General features: G+C 39.6%; 1 protein-coding gene and 1 pseudogene across 3 annotated transcripts in view; both read right to left on the reverse strand.

The window, feature by feature from the left end:
* NBDY (negative regulator of P-body association) overlaps window positions 1-6,935 on the reverse strand; it is a 145,777-nt gene extending 138,842 nt beyond the window's left edge. For 2 of the 3 annotated variants that reach the window (XR_008627323.1, XR_008627324.1), the window contains exons 1-2: window positions 6,607-6,935; window positions 4,671-4,793 (exon numbers count right to left, since the gene is read on the reverse strand). Coding sequence is in view for 1 of the 3 variants with exons in the window: in XM_055121961.1 (XP_054977936.1) it covers window positions 6,632-6,838 (207 nt within the window). In the remaining 2 variants the exon portion in view is untranslated. The remainder of the gene's footprint in view (window positions 1-4,670; window positions 4,794-6,606) is intronic. The other variant, XM_055121961.1, reaches the window with a different exon arrangement.
* Window positions 6,936-12,778: 5,843 nt separating this feature from the next.
* Window positions 12,779-14,832, reverse strand: LOC101544280 (T-cell activation inhibitor, mitochondrial-like; annotated as a pseudogene).
* Between the last annotated feature and the right edge of the window lie 951 nt (window positions 14,833-15,783).

Here is a 15,783-nt window from a genome sequence, read left to right on the forward strand (position 1 = left end):
ATACTTTCATGCTTTCATGTCTGTTGCTGGGATGTGTGTGGGGGCTCTTTCTGCCCTTGGAGAAGCTTGGGTTCTATCTTGGGCACATTACTCTCCACTCTCTCTTCCTCCTTCCCTTCAAAACCTCCAAATAAAATCTGCTTTACTTCACTGCTTGTCTACTCCTGAAATTCTTTTCTGGGAGGTGAGACAAGAACCCAGTAACCTTGGGTCCCGGGTAGCAGAGGCAGATGGGGAGAAAGTGACCTTCTTTATCTTCCCCACTTCACATAGATCACCAGTGGGGCCCACTGACATCAATCCCAACCTGAGTCTGTGGCTCTCAGAGAAACTGGGTAGTGGGGATGAAGTCCCGTGCCAAGACGACATCAGGTGTGGCTTGACGGCCACCTGGTGGGCTGGGGGGGCAGGGGGTGGGGTGTGCTCTGGCCTGTGTTGAGAAGGGGTTCATCACAGACTTTATTAGTCCTTGTCTTCCCAGCTGGGTCTCGGGCTGGCAAAGGTGGATTGGGAGAAAGTAACTTTCTCTCTCCTGGCCTCACAAAAGTCACCCATGGAGGCCCAATGACATCACTCAGCACCAGCTGGAGGTAGCCCCTAAGTACCTATAGTGTTTGTTATCCCCTACAAAAAATGTAGAATTAGACATAAATTTAAAAAATTAAAACACAGGTATAAATATTCGCCAAAATTCCATTATTGAATAACATACTACATTTTTCCTATATATTTTATGAAAGAAAACAGTTTTCTATTGCTAAAACTTGTTGGGATTGTGTGAAAACACAAAAAAGAAAGAAGGGAAGGGGCGAGGAGGAGAGCACCTCACCGCACCGGGCACAGGGCACAGGTGCTCTGTCTCTCCCACCGCCCGTGTTCGGTAGTCTCCAGCCGCTTCTCCCACCCCTGGGAGGTTGATGGCGATGATGAGTCAGGCGAAGGAAGGAACCAGAGCCAGGCTGGTTGCTCTCAGTTGCAGTTTATTCCATTCCCATCTCCATTCTCCTCTGATTCTCCTCCTGCTTCTTCCTCCCCCATGCTACTTCATTCTCCTCCTCCTCTGGATCCGGATCTTGGTCCAGCTTCTCCAGATCTCGCTCTGGGACTCCCTGGGACTGCCCCCCCCCCCCGCCCACTCTCACAGCCTAGTTAAATCCCCCAGCATGAGAGTTTGGGGTTTACACATAGGTGTGGTCACAATCAATAGGGTAAAGTTCTTTCCCTCAGGGGATGCTTCTTCTAGGACAGATTCTCTTTCAGCAGGACACCCACCCAAGAGTGGAATCCCATGGGTGTGTTTCTCCTCTCCTTGTCCAACTAACATATAAGCATTCATATTATTAATCATTTTGTATGGATATAGCAAGAGATGCATTAAGCTTATAGAATTGCTCTCCTGGGGTCATCTCGATCTCAGAATACAGTGCTCAGGCCAGAATAGTCTCTCCTATCCCTAGAAGGGTCCTAGTCTCGTCGTTGCTTTTGGATCATGACATGACATGTCCATGACCAAGATCTTAGCATATAGCTAAGCATTAGGCGCTTTAGCCAGGCCCATCTTGATGCCAGGGTAGCACATAACTCACCGCTTGCCCTGGGTCCGTCCCGTCCCTCATCGGGACCCTGCTTTTGGGGGTGCTAGGAAGTAAGGGCAGCTGAGGCTTAAGTTGAGAAAGCAGATGCCTGGGAGTGAATAATATTCGAAGCCAATTAAATCCCATGTTACCAAAGCATATCAACAACTGTCTTTCTTTGTCCATACAAAAAGGATATTGCTTTAAAGTAAACTATTCAAAAGACATAAGAGAGGAGAAAGACAATATTAACTTACAATACAAGTTCACTGTCCTAGCAAGGTCTGACCTTACAAATTAACAGAGTTTGATTAGGGGAAGAGCTGAATAACTAGTTGAAGTGGTTACAGATAAACAAAGGAATGGAAGTGACTCCCGAGCACTGTGATAGTTGTGACTGATATAACTAAGCTCCTAGTGGCAAGGGGAGCAGGACATACCAATGTAGTCTAGAATTGTTTAGAGATTATTATCAGATAAGTCCAAACTCTGTGGCAAGGGAGAAAGGACAAACCAATGATATCCTACAGGGATGAGTCACCATAATTTTGCTTTTTGTTATAAGAGGAATAAAAAACATAAAGCATTTGAAATAGAAAATAAAGCTTAAGTATGGTTGGATTAATAGTTTCATAATGATTTTTAAAGGATGCTCATGTTCATACACTTTGTAAAAGTTAAAATGATTTTAAATTATCCATTAGGTAAAAAATAATTCAAGAAAAAATATCAAATTTTTATTCTATAAAACAAAATGGAAATTGATAAGCTAAAAGTCAAAATCAATAAACAAGAAAAAAGTAAACAAAAATTAAGTAGAGAAAAATAAAGATAAACATTAGGAGCTAGAGAGATTGTACGAGCAGGGAGGGTACTTGCCTTGTATCCAGCCAACCCAGGATGAATGGCTGGAACCCCATATGGTCCCCTGAATCCCAACAGCATTGATACTTGAGAGAAGAACCAGAAGTAAGCCCTGAGAATTGCCAGGTGTGGTCCAAAATAAACAATAATGAAAAACGGAAAATAATTAAAATAAGAAAATATTCTATGATGAACAAAAACAAATTAGGAAACAAAACCCAAATTAGGAAATACACTAGAAAACTTATGATGGCAACTTAACATGAAATCATACATTATTGGAGAAAAAGATTCTATGATTATGGAAGTAAAGTTTTTATTTTTGAAAATGATTGGCTTGCTCATCAAGCTTGTGTTCTCCTTGAACATGTTTCTGTTTGCATGTCTCTGTCTCTTTGCTTACTTTTTTCCACACTGGAGAAGCTTGTGTTTTCTCTTGAACACTTATTTCCACTCTTTCTCTCTCCACATCTTTCTAGGTAAATTTCATTCAATAAAAACTACCTTGGGGCTGAAGCAATAGCATGGCGGGTAGAGCATTTGCCTTGCACACAGCCGACCCGGGTTCAATTCCCAGCATCCCATATGGTCCCCCGAGCACCACCAGGAGTAATTCCTGAGTGCAAAGCCAGGAGTAACCCCTGAGCATTGCCCAGGTGTAACCCAAAAAGGAAAAGAAAAGAAAAAAAGATCTTCCTTTAATTAAAAAATTATTTATATTTGCGGGGGCGGGGGGAGAAGGGGGAAATGGAACCCAGGCTGGCTGGGTACAAGGCATGCACCCTACCCACAGTACTATTGCTCAGGTTCTATTAGATAAAGTGTTTTCTTCTGGTTTGTTTTGTTTAGGAACCACACCTGGTGGTACTCCAGATTTAGTACTTGCTCTGTGATCACTTCTGGTGAACTCAGGGAACCATACTGGTGATGGCAGTCAAACCTAGTCAGCCATGTGCCAAACAAGCTCCTAACCTGCTGTACTGATAAAGTTTTTAGAGGAAAAAAACTACATTTATTGAAAATGAATCAGAAGCTGAGAAGCAGACTTAAAAAGTCCTTAATCTGAAAAAGAAAACCTACTAAAATGGTAAAACGTTACTAAAATACACCACCAGAACAAGGAAATTCTATCACTTCAACCATTTGTTTGTTTTGTTTTGAGACCAAACCCAGTGATGCTCAGGGGCTATTTCTTCTTTTTTCCCTTCATTCAATATATATTTTTATTGAGTCGCCATGAGACACAGTTACAAAGTTTTCATGTTTGAGTTTCAGCCATACAATGATCGAACACCCATCCCTCCAACAAGTGCACATTTTCCACCAATGTCTCCAATATCTCCCCCCGCCCATTCCACCCCTTCCTCTGCCTCTATCGCAGACAATTTCTCAGGGGTTATTTCTAGCTCTGCACTCAGAAATCACTGCTGGCAGTGTCAGGAACCATATAGGATGCCAGAGATGGAACCCAAGTGGGACGTGTGCAAGACAAGTTCTCTACCCACTATACTATCTCTCTGATTCTACTACTCTTTTTTGTTGTACAAAATATCATAGCAAGTAGAAATAAATAATGTAACGGCAAAAAAACAAATACTGAAAAGGAAGAAAAATTCATTATTCAAAATAATTAACAAATAATCCATGTGAGTTTATACATTGTAGAATATTCAGAAACAAAAATCTACAAAGCAATTACATCAATAAGACAAATATCAGTAATGCTACCAATTATTACAAATGATCAGAAAATGTATTTAAAAGACACAACAGCAGCTATTAGATATTTGGAAGTAAATTTAATAGACCAATTTATAGGTTATAGACTATTTTATATAGCATACATATTTAGTATAAATTATTATACAGTATATATGGTTTTAAGTAATGTAGAGAGCCAGAGAGATAGTTCAGAGATTAAGGGGTTTGCCTTGAATGCAGTCAACCCAAGTTGACTGGCACTACATATGGTCCCCTGAACACTTGCATATGGGGTCCCATGAGCACTAGCAGGAATGACCCCTGAGCAGAGAGCTAGTAATAAGCCCTAAGCAACACCAGATGTGACCGCCAAACAAACAAAAACATTTTAAAAAAAACATTAAATAATCTAGGAAATGAATTCAATTTCATCATATCGTAGACAAAATTTTCTGCTTGGCTAATTCTTTTTGATTTGCCATCATAAACTTATTCCTCCTACTCCCTAAATATTTTTTTCATAGTGATTACCTTAAAAATTGCAACTTCTAGGTGCAGAACATCAGAAAAAGCAGGATGGCATGTCAATAATCACTGTCTTCATTGGACGAACTATTTTAAAAATGCACCGAGAAAATGGAGTCATACTTCAATCTAGCAAAGAATGAAAAACAGTAAAAAAATAAGGAGAAGTTAATTTTTCAGTTACTGCCTCTTTACTATGGCCTCAAGTGTTTAAGTGGCAACATTATTTCCATTCCACTAGTTATTTCTGTAAAGCAGCTGTGTAGTGTTACCGAAAGCCCTAAAAAAGATTATAGACTCTGCAAGTCCTTTACAATAGTGTTTGACACTTTAAAATGGTCAATAATAGCTATTATTAAAATCCCAATGATTTTATTTATTTATTTATTTATTTGCTTTTTTTGGGTCACACCCGGCGATGCACATGGGTTACTCCTGGCTCATGCACTCAGGAATTACTCCTGGCAGTGCTCGGGGGAAATATATGAAATGCTGGGAATCGAACAAGGGTCGGCTGCATACAAGGCAAATGCCTTACCCGCTGTGCTATCTCTTCAGCCCCAAATTCCAATGATTTTAATAATTTGGAGGAAACTGAGTAGCTCTTGAACTTCTTGTTCTACACAAACTCATTTGTTTTCTAAGCATTGCTATCCCTACGTACACCACCCCTATGGCCCCAACTATCACTGCTCCTTTAGACTAAGAGGTAATGTTGAGGGAAGTCAGATTTAAACGAATTATAGCAATATACTTTTCAGTGAAATAGGGATAATTTTTTATATGTACTAACATCAAATTCAAAGCCCAGAATACTTTTTAAGGTGTCATTATCTTACCATTCATAGATGATTTTTTCAAATAACTTATAACTTCAAGTATGCACAAGGCACTAGCCCCTACATATCCCAGCACAATACTTAATTGAATAAAAATGTTCCATTAAAGTTTATTGCATAAATGATTTAGAGCTGCTCTGTCTCCCGCGGATTACAAAGATCTGTGAGGTTTGAGTGAAATTTGCTTTTATTTTTAGCACTTTATGAGCCCATGTAAATAGTAAAGTGTTTCTTTGATAGTAAAACTTGAACTCCTAAAATATATGACCAGCTTAAAATTTTTTCATTTTCAATAATTATGGGCTAATCTGCAACACTCTTACATCCCTTCTCACTGATTCGGAGTTAAGCCAAGATTTTTCCAGAACAAACTTGCCTTGAGCGTTAGTTCCATAAAAAAGTAGGCCTCGTGCTAGGGCAGTTATCACTCAATCCCTTAAAAGCACCTGAAATTCCCCATCCATATCTGAGAGTTCATGATTACTACCAGGCCAAAAGACGTGATCTATATTCAGTGCTTCCAGAGTTCCTAGAACAAGCAAACGTGGCACTTATATTTGACTTACCATGTTATTAACCTTTTATTAACTTCTCTCACTATGCACAGAAAAATATTTGTCAGAAGGTTCACCATCCAGTACAGCATTCATAGTCACCCTCTGATAGCACAGTGCCAGGCCTTCAGTACACTGTAGCTACTTATCTTAAAAACAGTATTTGTAAAAATAACAAAATGTTCGAATATATCCCTAAATAAAGTATAATAAAAGCAGTATAATACATCCCCATGACTACATTACAGCTTTAACAAGGATCATGAAAATCTGTATCTGCCTCCACCTGACACAATGAATTACTTTGAAGCAGACCTAATTACTTTGACGTATTTCCTTAAACATCTAGCCACAACAATCAAAACTAACTTGTTTCAAAAATATTTCACATCATTCAGTATCCAAAATGCCACCCGCGTGTATTTTGGGAAAGCTGCTGAAGGCTTGCAGGGTCTCTCTCTGCTTTGGAAATTTCGGAGTGACACGGGGAAACGTACACAGGAAGTTTCAGGAAGCCAGAGCTCCCGTAAGCAAAATAAAGCCTCTGACCTGGTTCGAGTCGAAGTATCTCCCACTACTTCTCCGGGGGAGCAGGGTGCGACTTGAGGCCCGCTGAGGACGGAGGCGGTGCGGAGGGGAGAGGGGTACTGCCTCCGTTGGGGGTTCCTTCGGGGTAATTCCACCGCGGAGCTAAAAGGCAGCGTTTCTTGGGAGGCTTGGCTTCCCGCGAGCTTCCAGGTGGAAGCGTGGATCTCCCGGCGTTACAAGGTTGGTCCCCCATAAGGATTCTATGACCCAGGTGTCAGTTGTCTCCGGTGGGCACGGGCGAGGCAAGAGACTCGAGATGGCGGCTGGTCCCCTTCAGGCACCGAGCTTCCTCCCAGTTACGCTCTTACCGTATTTCCTGTATCCTGAGACGTACATCCCTTCTCCGCCTCCGCCGCGCACCCTACGCGAACCCATTTCAACGTTTCTACTACAGTTGAGTCTTAAAAAACAGGCGTGCTTGTTTTCCCATGATCTCTTTGGCAGCTCCCTCTCCAGTATAAAGTTATAGAGAGACTCTTATGCAATGTATGCACTTTTAAGATGAGATAAGACATTCTGTGTTATTCCTTAAATGATGATTTCTAGCGAAATTGTGGAAAGACGTGAGTTCAGGTGCAGACAGAAGGGCTTTACAATCGGCCTGCAGATGCAAAACACAGAGCCATTTAAAAAATGGCTTTTAATAAATAAAAAGTAATATACAAACATGTTAGTTGACTTAAGTTCAAATTTTAAGCTAACTCTTACCGTGGATATTTAATGTAAAAAATTAATTCGCTGTAATTCATAGAATCTAAAATTAATTTTGTCATCATACTTAACAAATTGGAAGTTCTTGAAGGCTTTTTTCCCCGTGTTTCAGAACCTAGGAAATCTCTGACAAATAATGGTGCGTCATACTTTAATTGATGACTGTTCTTTCTCTTTCCTAGAGGCATGGAAAATAATGATTAATAGTAACGTTTAGGTGGGCTGGGTATTATATTCTATGACATTTGGTAAGTAAGTAATCCGAAGAGAATGCAATATGATTGGGAAGAAAAGGCTAGCCCTCCACATTTGAGTCCTATTTCACATTCACCCTGCTGTGGTAAACTAGACTGTACTTTCCCAACATCATCCTTACTCCTTTTTAAAGAGAGTTCAATACCTAATGTCAAACAGTCTTAAAAACAAACAAACAAAAACAATACCCCTCTGCTTTTCACCAGCTCTGTAATATTTGAGTAGTTTAACTTTAGTTTTCAGGAGTTTCAGGGGATAGTTTCTTACTAATAAATTATTAAATAAATATTTATCATTAGCACAGCGGGCAGGGCATTTGCCTTGCACGCAGCTGACCCGGGTTTGATTCCTCTGTCCCTCTCAGAGAGCCTGGCAAGCTACCGAGCAGAGCCTGGCAAGCTACTCGTGGTGTATTCGATATGCCAAAAACAGTAACAGTCTCACAATGGACACGTTACTGGTGCCCGCTCGAGCAAATTGATGAACAATGGGACGACAGTGCTACAGTGCTATAATAAAAATATAATTCATTATATAAGTAACATAATAAACCACTATTAAATAATAAATTAATAAATATTAATAAAATTAATAGACATAATACACTACTAATAAAACATGCAGAAATAAAAAATGCTTTTGAAGAATAGTTGAGGCTAGAAACAGAGGTGGATATCAAGTAACATAGATGTGGTTATTGGTGTCCAGGTCTGGGTGGTATATCCAAGAGAACATGTCAGTAGAAAAAACTAGGCCAAAGTTAGATTATTGTGTAGACACAGAAGGAAAAACCTGCTACAAAGACTGACCATGACTAAAGTCAAAGGAAGACTCTAACCCCAAATTTCAGATTCTTGGCACTATTGGCATTTGAGGCTGTGGGGAACCTATCATGTGCAACATGACAACCCTGATCAATAGCATATCCAACCCCATCCCCAGGTGGGATGACAAAAATGTCTTTTAATACTAACTGTAGGGATGGGGGGAGGGGGGATAGTGTTGCAAATATAATCTCTACTGAGAACCATTGGTCTATTCTATTTTGTTTGGTTTTTTACCACACCATGTGCCGCTCAAGGCTCTGCACTTAGGGACCACATCTGGAAGTGTTTGGGGAACCATACAGGACTGGGTGCAAGGCAAGTGCCCTAACTTCTGTACACTCTCTCCAGCCCCTTTATTTTATTCTTAATCTTTCAAAATTATATGTTTCCTAGGCTTCATTTCAGTGATACTTCTATCCATGTGTATGTCTTTACTTTTACTGATTTTATGACATATTTAAAGGCTTTCCAAAGTAAATTAAGCAACATTTTTTTATACATAACTTTAAATTCATGAAACTGATCAGAAAGATAGCAAAGGATTAAGGAGCTTTCTTGTGCAGACTCCAGTTTGATCCTTTAGCACAGAGCACAGAGTACCTTCCCTCTCTCATCTCTGTTGGGTGTGGCCCCAAACCTCCTCCATTCTTATTTTGTGAAACTAAAGATTTTAAGAGCAAAAACTGAAATGAAGTTTTTTTATAGCTATAGGTTTAGCAAATTAAGAGGCATGTGTGCATATTTAGTAAAATAACAGGAATTAAAAATTTTATCAAATATAGGTGGGCTTGATTTATAGCAAACATTTGACAAGGTAAAAACAGTAACAGTTTAGAGCTGCTATCATCAACATGCAAGTTATATTACAAGTGGAACTACTTATTTTATGATAAAATATGCATGATACAAAATTTACCATTTCAAATTTTTTTAGTTTTCAATAGCGTTATTTACAATGTTGAGCAACCAATCCCCAGAAATTTTTCATGACAAAAAATCACCCTGTTTTCCTTCATCTTAGCCTTGATAACCAGCAAAACCTTGTTTTGTTAAATCAAGGCATTAAATAAAGCCTTTTACTCATAGACTTCAAATTTATTACTCCCATTGTCTTTTCTAAATTAAATTTCTACCTCTATTTTTTTAACTAGGTGAATGTGATTGATGAGCCAGAGGTTTCTAGATTGGAGTTTTATTTACTCACATTGAATCAGATGTGATTAGTACTATAGATTCAAATTTCTGATGACAACTTAGTGATAGAAATGTATTTTAATTCTGAATTTTTAATTTTACTTAATTTATAGTTCTAAAGATTTAGCTCAATGCTTCACACATACACAGCATGTGCTGTACTACAACAGTCCACCCCACCACACTCCGCCCAAAGAGATTGTTTTTTAATTTTATTGAGATTCTATGGTTTATAATGCTACTAATAATTGCTTCTCATGGTCATGATCCCTCATCACCAGTGTACTCATTCTCCCTCCCTCCCAGAAGGACCCCAAACCCCTCCCTTTCAATTCCTCAACTCAATTTTGATTAATTATGTGGATCAGCACTCCCACATTTGTCCTTGGATCTTTGTTGTTACCCTGCTGTATATCTTTGAGTCCCATATATAAGAGAGATCATTTTGTATCTATTATTTTCTTTCTGATTATTTTCACTCAGCATAAAATTCCCTAGTTCCATCTATGTTGCTGCATATTGCCAGATTTTGTTCTTTCTTAGAGCTGCCTAGTACTCCATTGTGTCTGTATACCACAACTTCTTGACTTACTCATCTGTAGTTGAACAATTTCAGTTGTTTCCATATCTTGGCTATTGTAAGTGCAGCAATAAATGCAGGTGTACACATAGCCTTTCAAATTAATGGGGAGGGGATCACACAGTGGTGCTCAGGGCTTTCTCCTGACTCTGCACTCTGGGGACCATATGATGTTGGGGATTGAACTCAGGTTGGCTGCATGCAAGGCAAGCGCTCTACCCACTGTACTATCATTCTGGCCTTTGGAATTAATGATTTTGTGTTTTGTGTTTTGGGGATAGATGCCAAGAAGTAGTATTGCTGGGTCGTGTAGGAGCTCTATTTCTGTTTTTTGGAGAGATCTTTGCAGAGATTTTTAAAATTTGACTTGATTTAATTTAATTTTTATTTACTCACTATGAAATTACAAAGTTATTCATGATTGGATTCCGCATACAATGTCTCAACACCAATTCCTTCACCAGTGCCCAATTCCCTCTACCAATGCCCACCACCCACCCCTCACCCATTTGCTTCCCACTCACCAGTCTGCTTCCACGAGAGGTGCTTTTTTAATATACATGCTTGCAATGTGATTTACGGTGTTGTTGCTGATGCATAATACTTTCCCACCTTTCACCTTTCAGCACCACTTCCTACTCTATGTGGAAAGCTTTCCATCAAAGTGCCCCCTTCATGTCCTATTCTTGAGTTACGTCAAGTGGCATGTATTCTGGTGGACACCAGTTCTCATGTTCTTTTTTTCCATTATCTTTGGTTATACATTTTTTCCACCATTAGATTTCATTATATCCCAAATATGAAAGAGGTTATTCTGTGTAGGTCTCTCTGTCTCTGACTAACTTCACTCAGAGTGATAGTCTTCTTCTATGTAGCAGCAAATTTCATAACCTTATGTTTTCTTGTAGCCAAGTAAAATTCCATTTTGTATATGTACCACATATACACAATAGTACCATTTATCTAGTCATTTATTCTTGGATACTTGGACTATTTACAGATTTTATATACACAATGAAATCATTTATCCAGCATTTTATTCTTGTGCACTTGCATTGTTTCTAGATTTTGGCTATCTCCCTGCATCCATGCGAGCACTGGTTGTTCTTGTTATTTTTTATATGTGCCAGTCTCTGTGGTATGAGTTGATGTCTTATTGTTGTTTTCATTTGCATCTCCATGATAATTAGTGATGTAGAGCATTTTTCATGTGCCTTTTGACCATTTGTATATCATCTTTGAGGAAGTTGCTGTTCATCTCTTGTCCCCATTTTTGGATGGGGTTGGATTATTTTTGTAAAGTTGTACAAGTGCTTTATGTACCCTGGATCAGATGAGTGTTGGATAATTTCCTCCATTCCTGAGTTATCTTTGTATGCCGATCATTGTTTTCTTTGATGGCAAAACGATTTTTTAGTTAATATAGTCCCATTTGTTTATCTTTGCTTCCACTTGCTTGGTCAATTGTTTTTCATCCTTGAAGATGCCTTGCTTCAATGTCATGGAGAGATCTGCCTATGTTTCCTCCTATGTACCTTATGGTTTCAGGTCTAATATCAAGGTCTTCAATCCAGTTTGATTTGACTTTTGTGCATGGCATTAGAAAGAAGCAAGTTTACTTTTTTGCATGTATCTGACCAATTTTAAGAACACCACATGATGAAGAGTCTTTCTTTGGCAGAGTTGTTTTTTAATTGGTAGTTGACTGATTCATCATGCTTACTGCCTAGAAATTCACTTTCATCTCAAGACTAATATTTCCTCTTACATATGCAAATGTGAAGAACTTTTTTTGTTAATTATTTTTTTCTGATTATTATATTATTTATTACATAACAAATAGCTCTGAGACAAAGTTCACTTCAAAAAATACTACTGAGAATTCCACATTAGTAGATACAAGAAATGGCATAATCCAATCTTATTTTTCCAATTATATTTTCTTATATGGCCTTTATGGAACTGCTTAAACCCCATCATTTGGCTCTGGAAAAATCTTTATAGACAACACCATTTGCTACATTTAAAAAAATGCTTTCAGTACAGTTGTTAGGTAGAGATTAAAAGGGATGAAATTCGTAAAGGAGACTTAGAAATTAATACTTTTGAACACGTTTGGAAATTTTAAAGAATCAGTGTTTTAGATCAACTTAAAACATACTTCAAGAAACGTTTTTAACATCGCTTTTCCCGTCGAACGAGCTGTGGGAAAATCTCTTTTCTCATCTTCTGAAGCGTCAAAAAACAGTGTCTCAACCTGGTATTCTCTTTCCCTCCTGAGAAGGGGCAGACAGGGTTTGGTCCAGTGTAGACTATGCCCCGAAGGCTCTGTCTGGGGGAGACAGGCCTGTGTCCGGGGGTCTGTGCTGTGGCCACGGGGGCGCCCACAGCTCTGGAGCAGGGGTCGTGCTGAGGCGCTGGCCAGTCCCTGCGGCAGGACAAGGTCTGAGATGAACCAGAGATCGCACGAGTGCGGCCATGGCCACGGGGCCTTGTTCGCCAAGATCCTTGGAGAACAAGCCACGATTTTCCTGGGTAGTGTTTATTGATGAATGAATTACCCCATCAAACGACTTCAAAGTCCTGTTTGGATTTCAGTTCAAAAACTCTCTTGGCTTCCTGCTACCAACAGACTATCTTTACGAGTGGGAAAACTTCGGGATGTAAGACTACATTCTCTGTCACTGGAGAGGCTGAACAACTGGACTCGGACTGCCAGTGATAATGTCCAGGCCAGATACTCAATCGATCCCTTTGTTCCTTAGATAGCCTCTCCTTTAGGCAAAATTTGGTCACCTACATGTTGCTAGTCACCAGTCATCTGTTAGGAACATTAAATCTGTCCTGCCTGGCTGCAAAATACTCACGTGTCCAAATACACCAGATGAAGTGGGAAAGCTGTGTGTGGCCTTGCATGTCAGCTGTGGAGATGAGTCCCGTGGCCTCTGAGGTATACGGGCTGAGACCTGTTTAGTGGCTGTCACTCACTCTATAAAAATAGACAACTCAGCTCTGGAGAACCTCTCATTCACGCTAACATATGATTTACCTAGTCTTGCCAATCCAGTGTTCCAATCGGGAGTGCACCCTTTTAAAACCACTTTCATAGCAGAAATTAATTAAAAAAAATTGTTAACATCAAAGCAGCAGTTACAAACTCTGTTCTTGAAACATGTAAAATAATACTGTTATCTCAAATCCTGAACTTAAATAAGCTTAACAGTTCCTTATCTGGTTAAAAAATAATACCGATTTCTGGGTTACTTCATGGCTTCTCCGTTCTTCCAATTCCAGGGGATACAGAGGTCTCCGTCTTGCATCACCGAGTAGAAATGCGATACGCAGAGGTGCATCCCTTGTAGGTAAGGCAGTGACTGTTCTAGAAGTCTCTTGCAACAGTCCACCATTTGTTTACTAGAAACGCTGGGCTCCTTATAGAACTTTTCCAGAGAAAATTTCTTTGTGGAAGTCTGCATCAATTCCTTTTCCATAATCTTTAACTCTTCTTTTCTTTTCAAGTTCTCTCTTGCCTGTTTGGCTTTGGTGAGAATAAACCACTGGAGGTTTGCCGGGTCACAGAGGTTTGGGATGTTGAAATGTCCAAGTTCATGCAGGCTGGGAGCATATCTGTCGCTGTTAAGGATCATTTGTAAGCCACGCAGACTTTGGGGATGAGAAGTGACTCGGCTCTTCAAGAGCCGACTACAGAACACGTCCAGGAGAGAGTAATACTCCTCCAGCGTCAACACTGGCTGCAGCTCTTCGATATAAACCACCTGGATGCCGCCCAAAAGGTGACTGATCTGGTCTTCCAGCAGCATCAGCCTCCTCTGAAGGTCAAAGTAAGTTGGCAATCTTTCAAAAAGCTTTGGCATTCTTGAGTGCTTCTGAGTTCTGCTGTGCTAAGCGGCCCAAGCTGTGGAGTTGGCTGCAACGGTGGGCAATGCCCCAGCTCCTCTGCCACCTGATGTCTGTGAGTTGTAATTGATGAGACAGTTCATCTTTTAAACGGTCTAGTTCTTTTCTAAGTGGCAGACTATCCTTCAGCTTTTTAATGGCACTTTTGCCATTGTTATCTAACCACGACGTAAGGGTGGTTTCCATTCTTGACACATGCTCGAGGTCTTCGTCAGGATCCTTGAATCCAGTGAAAGTGTAGTAAGACTTGTCCCACTTGATGGGCCTGTCAGATACCCGCTTCGCCTCTTTGGGGGCCTGGGAGGGCGAGGTGGTGTTCAAACTCTGGATATGTTCAACAGATAAGCAGAAGCACCGAAGGATTCCTGGCCATCCGATGAATTCTGGTCTGTTTCTCTGACATAAAACATGAGCTGAGTTGGTTTCAGAGACTTGATGCCTGGTTTCTGGATATTTTCTAAGTAGACACTTAATCTCTTAAGAGAATTTTCATTGATTTCCCTTTCTTTGGGGTGCTATCCAAAGAAATCTGGATGTACTGCAAAATAGAATGGTCTCAAAGCATTGACTGCCTCAGGTCCCGATAAAGCTCTTGAGTAGAGAAACCAATTTGGAAAGATCTTCTCGAGACATAACCTTTTCACAGGTCTCAGGTGGCAAAACATTTCTGAATATTTATGTCTGTCAGCTTCCGGGCATCATTGATTGGGGCTCTCCGGGTAGCTCTGTTTCACCGCCCACGTTCGGTGCCGCTGTGTGTGCTGTCGGTCGAGGGCAGGGGACGGAAGGAAGAAGGCCAAACTGGTTGCTCAGTCAGTTTATTTCATTCTCTCTCTCCGCTTCTCTCCCGGCTCTGGATCTCTCTCTGGATCTGTGGATCTGTGCCCTGTTTATTATTTTAAATAAAAATCTAAAGATGTGAATCATGGAGTTACTGTGATAGTGTCATAAAATTGAAAATAAGAATAATTTGAAGAGAAATTACTTGCATAAATTTCCTGTTTTAGTTCAAGATTTTAGAGCAATATTTCACTAGAAATATTTTAGAATTATATAAAACACAAAAGAGAAAGAAAAATGGTATGTTATCTTTCAGCCTAGGTAAACAGTTAAAAAAACTTAATAAGTAAGAGATAATTTATGAAAAGTCAGAAGAAATGAATGTTCCAGAATTATAGCAATTTGTCCAGAGAGATAGCTCAATGGACTGATCATATACTTTTCATGTGGGTAGCCTAAGTTCAATCCCTGGTACCACATGGTTCTCTGAACACAGCCAGAGGTGACCCCCGAGCACAGAGCTGGTTCATGAGAACCGACAAGTGCGGCCCAAGCACCCAAATTAAAAATGATATAAAATGAAAATTAACAAATTAACAAATGTTGGCCACTATAATCATTTTTCAAGAATTACCTGGAGAAAAGTGAGAAAGGTAAAATTTGTGGACCCATACATACACTACACACAGATAGATGTGTATGACATGCATCTAATGTGTATTTTTAATTTTATAAAATTGACCAAGTATTCAGGTATTTCATACTCACATTTTTGGTATTTTTAACTTAATTAGAAATAACTTGGAGATTTTTCCCAAATAACATAATATTCTCATCTTAATTTTTAATTTTTAATTTTTTCTAAAAAAACAA

The sequence above is a fragment of the Sorex araneus genome, chromosome X (assembly GCF_027595985.1).
Source record: "Sorex araneus isolate mSorAra2 chromosome X, mSorAra2.pri, whole genome shotgun sequence".
Classification (NCBI taxonomy): domain Eukaryota; kingdom Metazoa; phylum Chordata; class Mammalia; order Eulipotyphla; family Soricidae; genus Sorex; species Sorex araneus.